At 41.8% G+C, this 14451-nt stretch overlaps 1 protein-coding gene across 1 annotated transcript in view; it reads right to left on the bottom strand.

The window, feature by feature from the left end:
* Positions 1-2832: 2832 nt before the first annotated feature.
* The window catches only part of KLF3 (KLF transcription factor 3), a 41009-nt gene continuing 29390 nt past the window's right edge, over positions 2833-14451 (bottom strand). Inside the window, exons 3-6 of the mRNA XM_070948881.1 lie at positions 12872-13361; positions 10847-10991; positions 7264-7424; positions 2833-4748 (exon numbers count right to left, since the gene is read on the bottom strand). Coding sequence (XP_070804982.1) covers positions 4567-4748; positions 7264-7424; positions 10847-10991; positions 12872-13361 — 978 coding nt within the window. The 3' untranslated portion in view covers positions 2833-4566. The remainder of the gene's footprint in view (positions 4749-7263; positions 7425-10846; positions 10992-12871; positions 13362-14451) is intronic.

The following is a 14451-nucleotide window of genomic DNA, read 5'->3' on the forward strand; positions in this document are numbered from 1 at the left end:
ATGTCCCTGTAGAGCACGGTTACCTTAAAGTTTGACTCCGAATTGGAAACAGGCTACAAGCAGTCCTTGTCTTGCGACAGTTCGTTTAGTGACCTTTTGAAGTTACGCCGGCACTTCTGACCGTTTTTCGCCCTTATGACAATCACGTGGTCACATAATCAAAATCCGAACGCTTGGCAACTGATTCATATTTATGACGGTTGCAGTATCCCGGGGTCACGAGATCCCCCGTTTGTGACGAGGAAAGTCAACGGGGAAGCCAAACTCACTTAACAACCCTGTTACCAACTGCAGTGATTCACTTAATCAAAATGGGGGCAAAACTCATTCAACATCTGTCTCGCTTAGCAACAGAGATTATAAGCTCAGTTGTGGCCGTAAATCGAGGATTACCCTTATATCAAATCTAAAGTGAGTTGGTCACTAAAGTGAGTTGTTTCCTTCTTCTTCCTTCTTCCAAATTACTGCAAATTCATGTTGTTGATCTGCAATTTTCTGTGAATTTTGAATTCAGCATTACCCTGTTCTGAACGCACAAAGATATGCTTATTTCCATCTGGTATTTCTCCGATACCTTGAAAATGCTAGATTATATACAGGACTAGACAGGCAGTCCTCAACTTACGACCAGAAGTGAGCCCCGAAATTTTATGTTGTTAAGTGAATTTTATCCCGTTTTACAGCTTTCCTCGCCACATTTGTGAAGTGAATTGCTGCAGTTCTTTTGTGACACGGTTGTTAAGTCAACCTGGCTTCCTTATTGACTTTTTTTTTTTTTTTAAATTTGATTTATATGCCGCCCTTCTCCGGAGACTCAGGGCGGCTTACAATGCGTTAAGCAATAGCCTTCATACTTTTGTATATTTATACAAAGTCAGCTTTTTGCCCCCACAATCTGGGTCCTCAATTTACCTACCTTAGAAAGGATGGAAGGCTGAGTCAACCTTGAGCCTGGCAAGATTCGAACCTGCAGTAATTGCAGGCAGCTGTGTTAATAACAGGATGCTTTAAACCCCTGTACTACCAAGGCTCATTTGCTTGTCAGAAGGTAGCATTTTTTTTTTAAATTGGCCAAGTGTGATTGGACACACAAGGAATTTGTCTTTGGTGCATACGCTCTCAGGGTACATAAAAGTAACGATACGTTCCTCAAGAATCATAAGGTACAACACTTAATGATAGTCATAGGGTACAAATAAGCAATCGAATCATATTAGGAAACGGTCAATATAAATCTTAAGGACACCAGCAACAAGGTTACAGTCATACAGTCATAAGTGGGAGGAGATGGGTGGTGGGAACGATGAGAAGGGTAATAGTAATGCAGACTTAGTAACTAGTTTGACAGTGTTGAGGGAATTATTTGTTTAGCAGAGTGATGGCGTTCGGGAAAAAAACTGTCCTTGTTTTTTACGAGTGCTCTATAGCCTCGTTTTGAGGATGGGAGTTGAAACAGTTTAGGTCCAGGATGCGAGGGGTCTGTAAATATTTTCCCAGCCCTCTTTTTGACTCGTGCAGTATACAGGTCCTCAATGGAAGGCAGGTTGGTAGCCATGTTTTTTTTCTGCAGTTCTAATTATTGTCTGATAATCCTCTGACCCGTAGACGCTAAAATTGTCATAAATGTGAGTCAGTTGCCATGCATATGAATGCAAATCACATGACCCTGGGGACTCTGCAATGGTCATAAGTGTGAAAAATGGTCATAAGTCACTTCTTTCAGTGCCGTGGTAACTCCGAACAGCCATTAAGCTGAACCGTTGCAAGTTGAGGACTACTAGTACTGGCTAATCATGCCATTTAGCTCCAAAAGTGACTTTTTTTTTTGCCTCTTTCCCTGAAATGGACAATAGTTTCTTTGTCTTAGGGCAAGAACAATTAGAAGCACATACAGGCAACCCTCAATTTATGATGATCCATTTAGTGACCGTTCAAAGTTACAATGTCACTGAGGTGAGTTTTGATCATTTTTCACACTTTCAACTGTTGCAGCTGCCACGTGGTCAAAATTCGCACGCTTGGCAACGGATTCACACTTATGACGGTTGCGGTGTCCCAGGGTCACAAGCAAAGTCAATGGGGGAAGCCAGATTTACTCAGCCACCGTATTACTAACTTAATAACCGCAGTGATTCACTTAACAACGGTCGCAAAACTCACTTAACAATTGTCTCGCTTATCCCACAGAAATTGTGGGCTCAATTGCGGTCAGAAGTCGAAGATTATCTCTGTACGCCTTCCACAATTTTCAAATTCTTGGCATAATAATAAAATGCACCGTAAGAAACTAATTGCATAAATTCAATTGCCAGAAAGGAGCCTTTACTCACCATTGTTCTGAAGTATCAAATAAATTGAATTTTCTGTCAAGCTCTCAGCTGCCTATTCGGTTGCACACCACTGAAACACAATTCTACTCAACTACAGGTCAAAATTTGGTTGCTCGGGGTTGCGAAAACAACCTAAGGTCATAGGATCACCATTCCTGATCTTCCCAGTTCATGGGGGAAGTCGGGATTCGGTTAATGAACCCATGATTCACTTAACAAATGCAATGATTCGCTTAACAAATCGGACGCAACTTCCTTAAGAACGACCTTGCTTAGTAATGTAAATTCTGCTTCCAATTGCGGTCAACGGCTACCTATAACTTACTTTTTGTGAGAACCTTATTTCAGAAATATCAAAAGTGTGAGGATGGGGAAGAGGAGATTAGGCCAGCTAATTTGGAATTTAAATAATATATTTTTTTTTTTTGAGGAACTGAGCAAGACTTAACTAAGGCGTGAGAACCTTTGTACCAGAAACAATGGACGTGGTCCAGTCACAGTGTTCCATATTACACACCGGTTTAATGAGAGTTCGGTAATACAACTTTTAAAAAGTAAGAGAGGGAACAGGATGATGAAAGTGCTAGAAAAAGTTTATACCAGAACAACTGAAGCTAAATACAATTTATGGAACAATACAACAAGCAATTTTGAGTAAGCCAAGTTGCCCCTGAGCAATTATTTACTCGAAATGTATGTGATTTTTTTAGTTTATAAAGTGTTTAGTTTATATTCTGTAATCCCTTCCTCTCCTGCTCATTCCTCTGGCTGTTGTCGTCATCGTTGGCTTCCTTTTTTTATATAAAAAAAAATCTTTCCTTTTTTTCTACATACGAGAGAAACAATTCCCACGAATTTAACCATAGGTTGCAAAAGGACAAAATGCTGGTGGATTACGGCGAGTCTCATTTCCTTAATATAAATATAAAAATTTGCATCTCTGAAGATACGGAAGATTTATAGGATGAAACTATCTAATCTTTCAAAATTATTATTATTATTATTTTTTTGGAAAATCATTGATACTGAGAAGGTATTACAAAAATACTTGGCGAGGGCTTGTCCGCTGAAGTTTTCATACGGGCTGGTAAAAACGGTTTGACGGGATTCCAAGTCTTTAATTGGTGATCATTGTGACCGAATCCTATGCTCTCTGGAAGTGCTTCAATTAAGCAAATCTTTTTTCATCCGGGATCATAGGAATATTGGAAAAGGTCTCGGATGGAAATTCATTTCCAACAAGGAAGAGCTGAATTTATTTTTGCTGGAACGGTGGCTTTTTCTCCGCTAAGGCAGGTCGAGGTGTTCTCGTGAGGGCAGGAAAATGCCGAGGCGTGGAGAAAAATTTCTATGCCTGCCACGCTTCCCCAGCGAGGTAGATTTTTAATCAATTTTTATCAATGAATGTCACACCACAAGGAGTACCGTGTGTGTCCCATTCACACAGTTGCATGACAAAAAACAGATCACTGCATCCCACCGAAAGGGTTTGCTCAGTGAATCTACCAAGACACTCGATTCCCAGGCAAAACAACTTGCATAACCCCCCACCCCACCCCACACACAAAAAAGGCAACATTGATCAGGATTTGTGACATCTGTGTGGACGTCTGCTTTCTGCTGATAAATGAAGAAATTTTTTTTTTCATTCATTCCCAGGGTTGAGGATTTCATTTTCTGCATCGCCCCCCAAAAATAAAAATAATTATGTCTTCTGGAACATGCTTCTCTAACCAACCAACCATATTCAAAACAAATCCATTCATTGCATTGCTGGGCATAAAAAGGAGACGTGCATCCTTTTACGACAGGCACACCGAGTCTCTGGCAAGGATTAGCAAACTGGATTTCAGGAAGAAAAAAAAACAAACCAGTAACTGTATCATCAATATATACTGGCTGATTAAATGGCAAAACTAATCAGCTTGATTATAAGTTGTCTTAAGGAGATATAATCTATTTGCTGGCAAATGAGGGGGCGCTTAGCATCCCCCAGGAAACAAACAAAACACACAAAAAATGTTCACATTCTTTCGGTCTGTCCGAAGGCAAGAATCCGAGATGGGCCAAGCAAACATTTATTTTTTTATTTTACTGACCATCAAGAAAGGTTGCGAGGAGATAAAAATCCAAAGATCCAGTCCAGCTGAATCTGAATTAAAACGCTGAGGTAAAAAAAAAAAAAAATTAAAAGAAAGAAAAAAAAAACCCAAAAAAGGGCAGAGAAGTGAGAAGTTCAGACGAGCATGTGGCGTTTCCGATGGAGGGCAAGATGGTCAGAGCGAGAGAAACTGCGATCACAGTCCGGACACTGGAACGGTTTGACGCCGGTATGTTTCCGGAAGTGCCGTGTTAGTTCGTCCGATCGAGCAAACTTCCATGTGCAACCTTCCCAAGTGCATTTGTAAGGCTTTTCACCTGTGGATTTTTTTTTTTTTAAAAAGGAAATACTTTTTTAAGAAACACAAACGAGATTATTTTAACGATACATTAAAAAAAAAACGTACGAGAAGAGCAATATTTCTTCATCGCCGGTAATTTCACTGAACGTCCCTATGGAATCCCTATGGGATTCTAGGCTGGTACCTCTTTTAACTCCGCCCTCAACTTCTGCCACTTCTTCCCCTACATCTATTTTCCCGGCAGATGTTTTGATTCTGGTTGGAAACATTAGTAAACTAGGTCCTTGTACATTTAAAATGTGTCACAAAATGTGTACATTTGCTCTCTTGCCAGCGATGGATAATTTGCACAGTCAATTCAGGATGAACTTTTTATACACAAATCAATTACACCTTTGTCTATTTTTTATGTAGGACCTCAAATCTTTTGCAATATCATGTTTATTACTTATTTGATTTGATAAATGTATATATTATTACCTTTGCAATGTGACTAAAGGTTTCGTCTCCTTACTTAATTTAAAAAATATACAGGAAGTCCTCGATTTACAAGAGTTCATTTAGTGACCGTTCAAAGTTACAACGGCACCAAAAAAAGTGACTTACGACTGTTTTTCACACAACAGTTCCAGCATTCCCACAGTCATATGATCAAAATGCGGACGCTTGGCAACTGGTTCATATTTATGACCGTTGCATTGTTTCCGGGGTCATGCGATCCTCTTTTGTGACCTCCTGACAAGCAAAGTTAGATTCACTTAACAACCGGGTTACTAATGTACCAACTGCAATGTTTCACTTAATGACTGTGGAAAGAAAGATGGTAAAAAGGGGGGGGGGAACTCACTTAACAAATGTCTTACTTAGCAACATAAAATTTTGGGCTCTCTTGTGGTCATAAGTCAAGGACTACCTGTATCGCCAGTGGTGTTCATGAGTCCTTGGGCCAATGAATATTTAAACTTGGGCCCAAAACCCAATATCTAAACTTTCTAAATTTGAGGAACGTCAAAGCAACATTTCAAATGGCTTTCAATGATGCTACCATTAAATCAGGGGTGAAATCCAGCAGGTTCTAACAGGTTCTGGCAAACCGGTAGCGGAAATTTTGAGTACTTTGGAGAACCGGCAAATACCACCTCTGGCTGGCCCCAGAGTGGGGTGGGAATGGAGATTTTGCAAGATTTTGGAAGATTTTGCAATGACAAAGAGCCTTCGTAGCACAGCAGACTAAACTGCTATTAACTAGCACCAGCTGCCTGCAATTACTGCAAGTTCGAATCTCACCAGGCTCAAGGTTGACTCAGCCTTCCATCCTTTCGAGGTAGGTAAAATGAAGACCCGGATTGTGGGGGCAATAAGCTGACTTTGTATAAAAAAGAACACCGCTTGGGGTGGTATATACAAAAGTATGAAGGCTATTGCTTAACGCATTGTAAGCTGCCCTGAGTCTCCGGAGAAGGGTGGCATATAAATCAAATAAATAAATAAATAAATAAACAAACAAATAAATAAATAAATAAGTATCCCCTGGATTGGGGTGGGAATGGAGATTTTGCAATATCCTTCCCCTGCCACGCCCACCAAGCCACACCCACAGAACTGGTAGCGAAAAAATTTGGATTTCACCCCTGTATTAAATGGAAAAAACTGGAAAGATGGAAAGGAAAAAAAAAGATCCATAATTCTCTTCTCAAGAACCCTTTATTTGCTTTAAAAAGCACATCATAAACTTTTAAATACCATTCAGTTCTTTGAGGAAGTCGTTTACTGCCAATATAGTTGGGTGTGTTGGTGAATATTCCACTGAGTCACACTTAGAAGGCCAAAAAAATAAGCTTAGCTACCAGACAGAGAAGCAAAATGTACCAAGGGGAAAATAAATATCAGCCTCTTGAATCTACTTGTGGGGGAATAAATCACTAAACACAGTAAAGCCGGCTTCTAAAACAAGCTTGCATAGGATATACAAGAAAGTAGTCCTCGACTTACAACCGCAAGTTACAACCGCAACGACAGCCCAAAATTTCTGTTGCTAAGCGAGGCAGTTAATGAAGTGAATCTTTGCATTTGTTAAAATTAGCAACACATCTGAATAACATTTGAATCCAGATTCCGGGGACACGGAAACCATCATAAATGTGAATCAGTTGCCGACAGTGGTGGGTGGCTACCGGTTCGCACGAACCGGTAGTAGCGGCGGCGGGAGGCTCCGCCCACAGGCCCAGAATGTCATCAAATACGCTCTGCGGATGCGCGAGCGAAATCGGTAGCAAAGGTGAGTGAAACCCACATCTGAATTTTAATTATCATCTGACTGTGGGGATGCTGCAACGGTCGTTAAGTGTGGAAAAAACGGTCCTAAGTCACTTTCTGCCAGTGCCGTTCTAACTTCGATCGGTCGCTCAGCAAACTGTTGTAAGTCGAGGACTACCTGTAGTAGAAGCTGGGTTTTTTTAAAAAAAAATCATTTCATGAAGGTTTCCAACCTCCACTCCCCGCCAAAAGAAAATAAACATTTGCTTCCTTACCTGTGTGTGTTCTTCTATGGGCTTTTAAGTGAGAGCTTTTAGTGTACACCTTGTTGCAGCCTTCGTAATCACACCGGTGTATCCTTCTCTTCCTTTGCGTGTCTGGCGATTCCACAGGTAGAGGCCTCTTCCCAGGCTGGACTATAACTGAAGGATGATTCCTGCGTTAAGTTGAATCATATGTTAAAAGGGCAACTTTTTGAACTAAAAACTTCTTTCTTCTTCTTCTTTTTTTTTTAAAAAGGGCCCACACCCCCGAGTTCACTTCTTCAATGGCCATTTGTCTTCTGCCGGCATCAATAACATTACATACATGTGGAAAAAATTCAAGCAAGCTTAGGAAATTTCATGGGCTTCTGCGGTATAATAGTTTTGGCTTGCTTTCCTAATAAAGATTTGGTTTCATTTAGTCTCTGGAATGAACAAGCCATCTCCCCCCTCCCCTATTTCTCCCCCCCCCACATCTATCTATCTATCTATCTATCTATCTATCTATCTATCTATCTATCTATCTATCTATCTATCTATCATCTAGCTCTGTATCTATCTATCACATCTCTCTCTCTCTCATCTCTCTCTCTCTCTCTCTCTCTCTCTCTCTCTCTCATCTATTAATCTATCTATCTATCTATCTATCTATCTATCATCTATATCTATCTATCTATCTATCTATCATCTATCATCTATCATCACATCTCTCTCTCTCATCTCTCTCTCTCTCTCTCATCTATTAATCTATCTATCATCTATCTCTATATCTATCTATCAATCACATCTATCACATCTATCTATCTATCTATCTATCTATCTATCTATCTATCTATCTATCTATCTATCATCTATATTTATCTATCTATCATCTATCATCTATCATCACATCTCTCTCTCTTTCTCTCTCATCTATTAATTTATCTATCATCTATCTCTCTATATCTATCTATCTATCTATCAATCACATCTATCACATCTATCTATCTATCTATCTATCTATCTATCTATCTATCTATCTATCTATCTATCTATCATCTATCTATCACATCTCTCTTAAGTTTAAGCCGCAATCTTGTTTTCCAGGAAAGCAGAATTCAGAAATCTCAGTGCTTCTATTGCTTCTAGGTGGTATTCAGCTGGTTCGGACCGATTTACCCGAACTGGTAGAGGAAATCACGGGTGGGCCTGCCCCCGCCGGCTCTATGCCGTCCTATTTAGGCACGTTTTTTGAGGCCGGGTGCATGCACAGAAGGCGCGTGTGCTTCACATTTGCGAACCGGTAGGGAAAGTAAGTAAATACCACCCCTGCTTCTATTGGTTTACACATTTTTCTAAATATCTTAGCAAAGTATTCTTCTTTTTTAAATGATACAGATTCTCCCTCCCCATCCCCGATGCTATGAATGCTACCAACTTCCTTTGCTCTACCGCCATAAACTCAACAGATTTTATTCTTCATCTATTTCTTCAGAGCCCAAATCAGAATTTCTGATTTGGCGCAACCACAAGGATGCAAACTCCTTTTACCACCAAGGACTTTCCTACAAGTAGAATTAAGACTTATGTTTGTACAGAAATGCACTCTTTGTCTTTCTAAAACAGTGCCTTTGGCTTCCATAAATGACGGTTGTAACATTTATTCTGAAGACTACAATTTAGATAAGATGCACAGCGGGGTATATTTGAAGTTCACACAGACCACGGTTCTAGAGATATACCTTTGAAATTGGATCTGGCTAGGAAAGATAAGACGATGACAAATCGATGAAAACCTGATGGCCGTACCAAAATTAGGACATAGAAGAGATTATTTTTTATTCTGGCCAATGATAAAGAATAATCTCAGTTGAACAAATTCCCTGAGATTTAACAATTGGAAGGGACCTTAGAGGTCTTCTAGTCCAACCCTCTGAACAAGCAGGAAACCCTATACCATTTCAGATGCACGGGTGTCCAATCTCTTCTTAAAAACCTCCAGTGATGGAGCACCTATAACCGTGATGGCAAACCTACGGCACGCGTGCCACCTGGGCACACAAGCGTTGCCCTAGCTTAGCTCCAGCGTGCATGCGCGTGCCGGCCAGCTGATTTTCGGGCCTTTCAGTCCCACTGGAAGTTGGGAAACAGGCTGTTTCCTGCCTCCGGAGGGCCTCTGAGGGGGTGGGGAAGACAGTTTTCGCCCTCCCCAGGCTCCTAGAAAGCTTCTGGGCACACACATGCACGTGACCCCCCCATGCTCCCCCTACTTTTGGCACGCGATGGCAAAAAGCTTAGCCATCACTGACCTATAACTTCAGGAGGCAAGTCGTTCTACTGATTGTTTTGTCGGGAAGTTTCTCCATAGTTCTAGGTTGTTTCTCTCCTTGATTACTTTCCATCCATTGTTTCTTGTCCTGCCCTCAGGTGCTTTGGAGGATAGCCTGATTCCCTCTTCTTTGTGGAAACCCCCTGAGATATTGGAAGACTGCTATCATGTCACCCCAAGTCCTTCTTTTCATTAAACTAGAAGTATCCAGGAGTGGTATTCACTTACTTTCCCTACCGGTTCGCAAATGTTGTTGTGGCTCTGTTGCCTGAGCCTGGGCTATCGACAGATGCAGACTCTGAGAGTGAGGAAGAGGAGTTGGCAAGGCCTCCCTCTCCAGGACCCTCCTCTCTGGCAATGCCTCCGGAGGACACCGAAGGCCAAAAGATAGGCTCAGAGCCAAGCACGTCCCCGCAGCCACAGGTGGACAGCGACGAAGGAGATAAGTGCTGGCTGGACCCTCGGCAGAGGCGCAGGGAGAAGCGTGCGCAGCAGAGGGGAAGGCATGCCAGAGATTAGCTGAGTCACTGGACCACACCCCACAGGGTATAAATGTGGGTGCAGTGGCCGGTTCAGTTTGTGACGAGCAAAAACTAGAAATAATCCATGATCTCTGCGTTACTGGACTTTGCCTGCTTTATTGGACTGCATTTGGATTAATCCTTGTATTGTTGAAACTCTGCCTGCTTTATCGGAATGCTTGCAGTCTAATCTTTGTTTTGTGTGAGTAAAGTCTGAATTGGCAGCTAGCCACTGGGTTGCTGTCAGCTTTATCTTCAAAGAATTTTGTCGTGTGGCTTATTAACTCTGGGCCGTCTGTGGGGGTGCGTGTGTGGTACAGGGACAGAACAAATGTGAACCCATGCATGCGCCCAGCCTTCGATGCATGCACTTCGCTGGTGCGCACGCCTTCCGCACATGCACCCAGCCTCAAAAACATGACTAAACAGGATGGCAGAGAGTTGGGGCAAGTGGGCAGGCTCACCACGATTTCTGCTACCGGTTCGGGCAAACCGATCCGAACTGGCTGAATATCACCTCTGGATGTATCCAATTCCTGCAACGGTTCTTCATATGTTTTAGCCTCCAGAGTCCCCTAATCATCTTTATTGCTCTTCTTTGCTCAATATTTGAATGGGCCCATACCTATGCAAATTAGATTTGTGAATTAGGCTAACGAAAGGCGCCCAACGTTGCTGAGCTTGCCTCAAAGGCCAGTCAACTAGCTTTCAACCGCCATTCGCTCTTCCGTTGGCGAGATTCGAAAACTACTTCTAAACTACTTACTCTTGTAGCATGGGAGGTGACAAGGAGGTCATCACAGGAGGAGACATTTGCTCCGGATAGTAGTCGTTTCTTGGCGATTCCAAGCCTGGTTCGATCTTGATAGATTTCGTTAGTGCTGGCTTTTCGTAAGATTCGATGACGGATACTGTGCGGAGGAAGAAGTCAGTAAATGATAAAGAAAGAGGAAAACAGCTTGCATTGGAGTCTTCTGTCACCGCATTCTTGCTACATCGTTCTTAAAAATATAAATTGCAAATAAAATCATTTGAATTAATTTACATAGCTGAATGACAATGCCGTTCTATACTAAACCTTATAACCCAGCTCTTTGTTCTGGTCTCTATAGAAAAATCTACCGTGGCTCCCATTCTACTGCTTTGCTTTCTATAGGAACACCAAGTGCTTAATAGAACAATATCAATTATTCTATTAAGAATAATGGAATTAATCTACATAACTTCCATTCTATTGCTTTGCTTTCTATAGGAACACCAAGTGCTTAATAGAACAATATCAATTATTCTATTAAGAATAATGGAATTAATCTACATAACTTCCATTCTATTGTTTTGCTTTCTATAGGAACACCAAGTGTTTAACACCGTAGAACAATATCAATTATTTTATTAAGAATAATGGAATTAATCTACATAACTTCCATTCTATTGTTTTGCTTTCTATAGGAACACCAAGTGTTTAACACCGTAGAACAATATCAATTATTTTATTAAGAATAATTGAATTGTTTTGCTTTCTATAGGAACACCAAGTGCTTAATACCATAGAATAATATCAATTATTCTATTAAGAATAATGGATTTAATCTACATAACTTCCATTCTATTGCTTTGCTTTCTATAGGAACACCAAGTGTTTTACACCGTAGAATAATATCAATTACTTTATTAAGAATAATTAAATTGCTTTGCTTTCTATAGGAACACCAAGTGCTTAATGCCATAGAATAATATCAGTTATTCTATTAAGAATAATTGAATTAATCTACATAACTTCCATTCTATTGCTTTGCTTTCTATATGAACACCAAGTGCTTGGTGTTAATAATAATGTAGAATAATTCATATTTAATAATAATAATAAAAATCAATTTAGCACCTAGCAAATATATTTGAAACACTTTAGCTATATATCTTTGAGAGATTCCATTCCTCCAAGAAATGTAGGTCAGCCTACAATTTCTTTCTGCCCTTCCATTTATCACCGCATTTCTCACTACGACAATGGGATACCTTAAAGTAAGGGAAAGCTAGCTAAAGATTGCTTAAGGAGAAGCATTTTCTTCAGTTCTTATGGATGCTCCCTATGGTTCAGTATCTCTCTTTATAAGCTTCCAGTTACACCATCAAGCTTAGGATAATTTATAGAGCAGTGGTGGCACAGTGGTAAGAATACAGTATTGCAGGCAGACTCTGCTGACTGTCAGAAGTTCGATTCTGACCGGCTCAAGGTTGACTCAGCCTTCCATCCTTCTGAGATCGGTAAAATGAGGACCCAGATTGTTGGGGGCAAGAGGCTGACTCTGTAAAACGCTTAGAGAGGGCTGTAAAAGCACTGTGAAGCGGTATATAAGTCTAAAGTGCTATTTCCAGTGCTATAGCTCTTCCTTCCTTCCTTCCTTCCTTCCTTCCTTCCTTCCTTCCTTCCTTCCTTCCTTCCTTCCTCCCTCCCTCCCTCCCTCCCTCCCTTCCATGGTGCACAATGGTTAGAATGCAGCATTGCAGGCTAATTCTGCTGACTGTCAGCAGTTCGATTCTGATCAGTTCAAGGTTGATTCAGCCCTCCGTCCTTCCGAGGTCAGTCAAATGAGGACCCAGATTGTTGGGGGCGATAGGCTGACTCTTAAGAGACGTCTGTAAAGCACTGTGAAGCGGTATATAAGTCTAAGCCCTAGTGCTATTGCCATCATTTAAAGTAGAAGATGAACAAAATTCTTTTAGGTTGACTTCCCCACCCCAAAAAATAAGACAAGAAAGGGCAAAACAGACCCGAGGACAGATGTTTTACCTGGGACACTGCTTGGGTTTTCCAACTCTTCGGAAAGAACGGTGGACACCATGATAGGCTGTTGAAGGTGAGAGGCGTACATAAAAGGGACGGGTTGAACGACAAGGGGCTGAATAACTGGGAGTATTCCGGGACTCCTTAGTCCGTGACGGGAAAGAGCCGCCATGACCGGAGGGATCGTTAAGGGCATAGTAAAAGGCTGCATTCCCGGTGGGCCCAGTTTCTTCATAGGAGGGCTGGATGAGGGAAGATTTAATAATCCAGGGGGAGATCTCCGGGGTAGAGTCTGGAATTTGAAAGAGGAAGGAGAATTTCCAGCTGACAGCGGTGAACTCCGTTTGTTCATGGTAAGGTCAACAGGTTCCACCTGAACCCCACTGCACAGTCCATCTGGAATCTGGTAGAACTTATTGGACATCATATCTGGCGTGGAGTAGATGACACCGTACTTGTTGGACTTCATGTGGTCCATGTAAGTAGAGTTGAACGACTGCGGAAGAAAAGGGGGAAGAAAGGAATGAATGGAAACCAGTGGCAGAAAAGAACAAGGAAAAAAAATGTATTGGAGAACAGGAACTCCTTCTTTGTGACTTGTTTCTGTCATGCTCTAACGTGAGTTCTACTGGACTTAAAATGAAAGTAAATCCAGTGAATATACAGAAACGTTTTTTTGAAAACCATACTACAAATGACAATACTGCACAGATACGCTTATTTCATTCTAGTAAACGATTCAGTTATTAGGTTTTTATCTTGCCTTTCTTACTTTATCAGTAACTCAAGGCAACGAGCATACTTAATACTCCTTCCTCCTCCTATTTTCCCCTCAACAACAACTCTGTGAGGTAAGTTGGGCTGAGAGGGAGTGATTGGCTCAAAATCACCCAGGTGGCTTTCATGCCTACGGCAGGACTAGAACCCACACCCTCCCGGTGATTGGTCCCAAGATCACCTAGCTGGGTTTCATTCCTAAAGTCAACTAGCCAGTCTTCATGCATAAGGCAGGACTAGAACTCACACTCCCTCGGTGATTGGTCCCAAGATCACCTACCTCAGTGATGGCAAATTGAGCGCATTTGTCTAGGCCGCAACCCCGAAGAGGAAGCTGCCCAGAGTGCATGCGCGTGCCCAAAATGAACTTCCGGTTTCCGGTAAGCCCATGTGCGGTGGCCAGCTACTCTTCCGGGTTTCTGGTGGACATGCGCATGCGCACTTGATGATCAGCTGACCGGCGCGTATGCTCACGCAGGAAAACAGAAGACCAGCTTTTCCAGTTTCCGGCACTGCCGTGCGCAAAAACGGCAGCTGATCGTCGTGCGCGCATGCGTGCCAGAAACCCGGAAGAGGAATGGGAGCCTCCGTGCGTGCCAGGCAACATGGCTCCGTGTGCCACTTCAGACACGCGTGCCATAGATTCACCATCACGGACCTAGCTGGTTTTCATTCCTAAGGTGAGACTAGAATTCCCAGTTTCCTGGTGATTGGCCTAAGCCAACAAACCAGTCTTCATGTCTAAGTCGGGACTAGAACTCACACTTTCCTGGTGATTGGTCTGAAGATCTCCTAGCTGGTTTTCATTC

The sequence above is a fragment of the Pituophis catenifer genome, unplaced genomic scaffold, assembly GCF_029215685.1.
Source record: "Pituophis catenifer annectens isolate HBS135680 unplaced genomic scaffold, rPitCat1.0.hap2 SCAF_8, whole genome shotgun sequence".
In the NCBI taxonomy this organism is placed as follows: Eukaryota; Metazoa; Chordata; class Lepidosauria; order Squamata; family Colubridae; genus Pituophis; species Pituophis catenifer.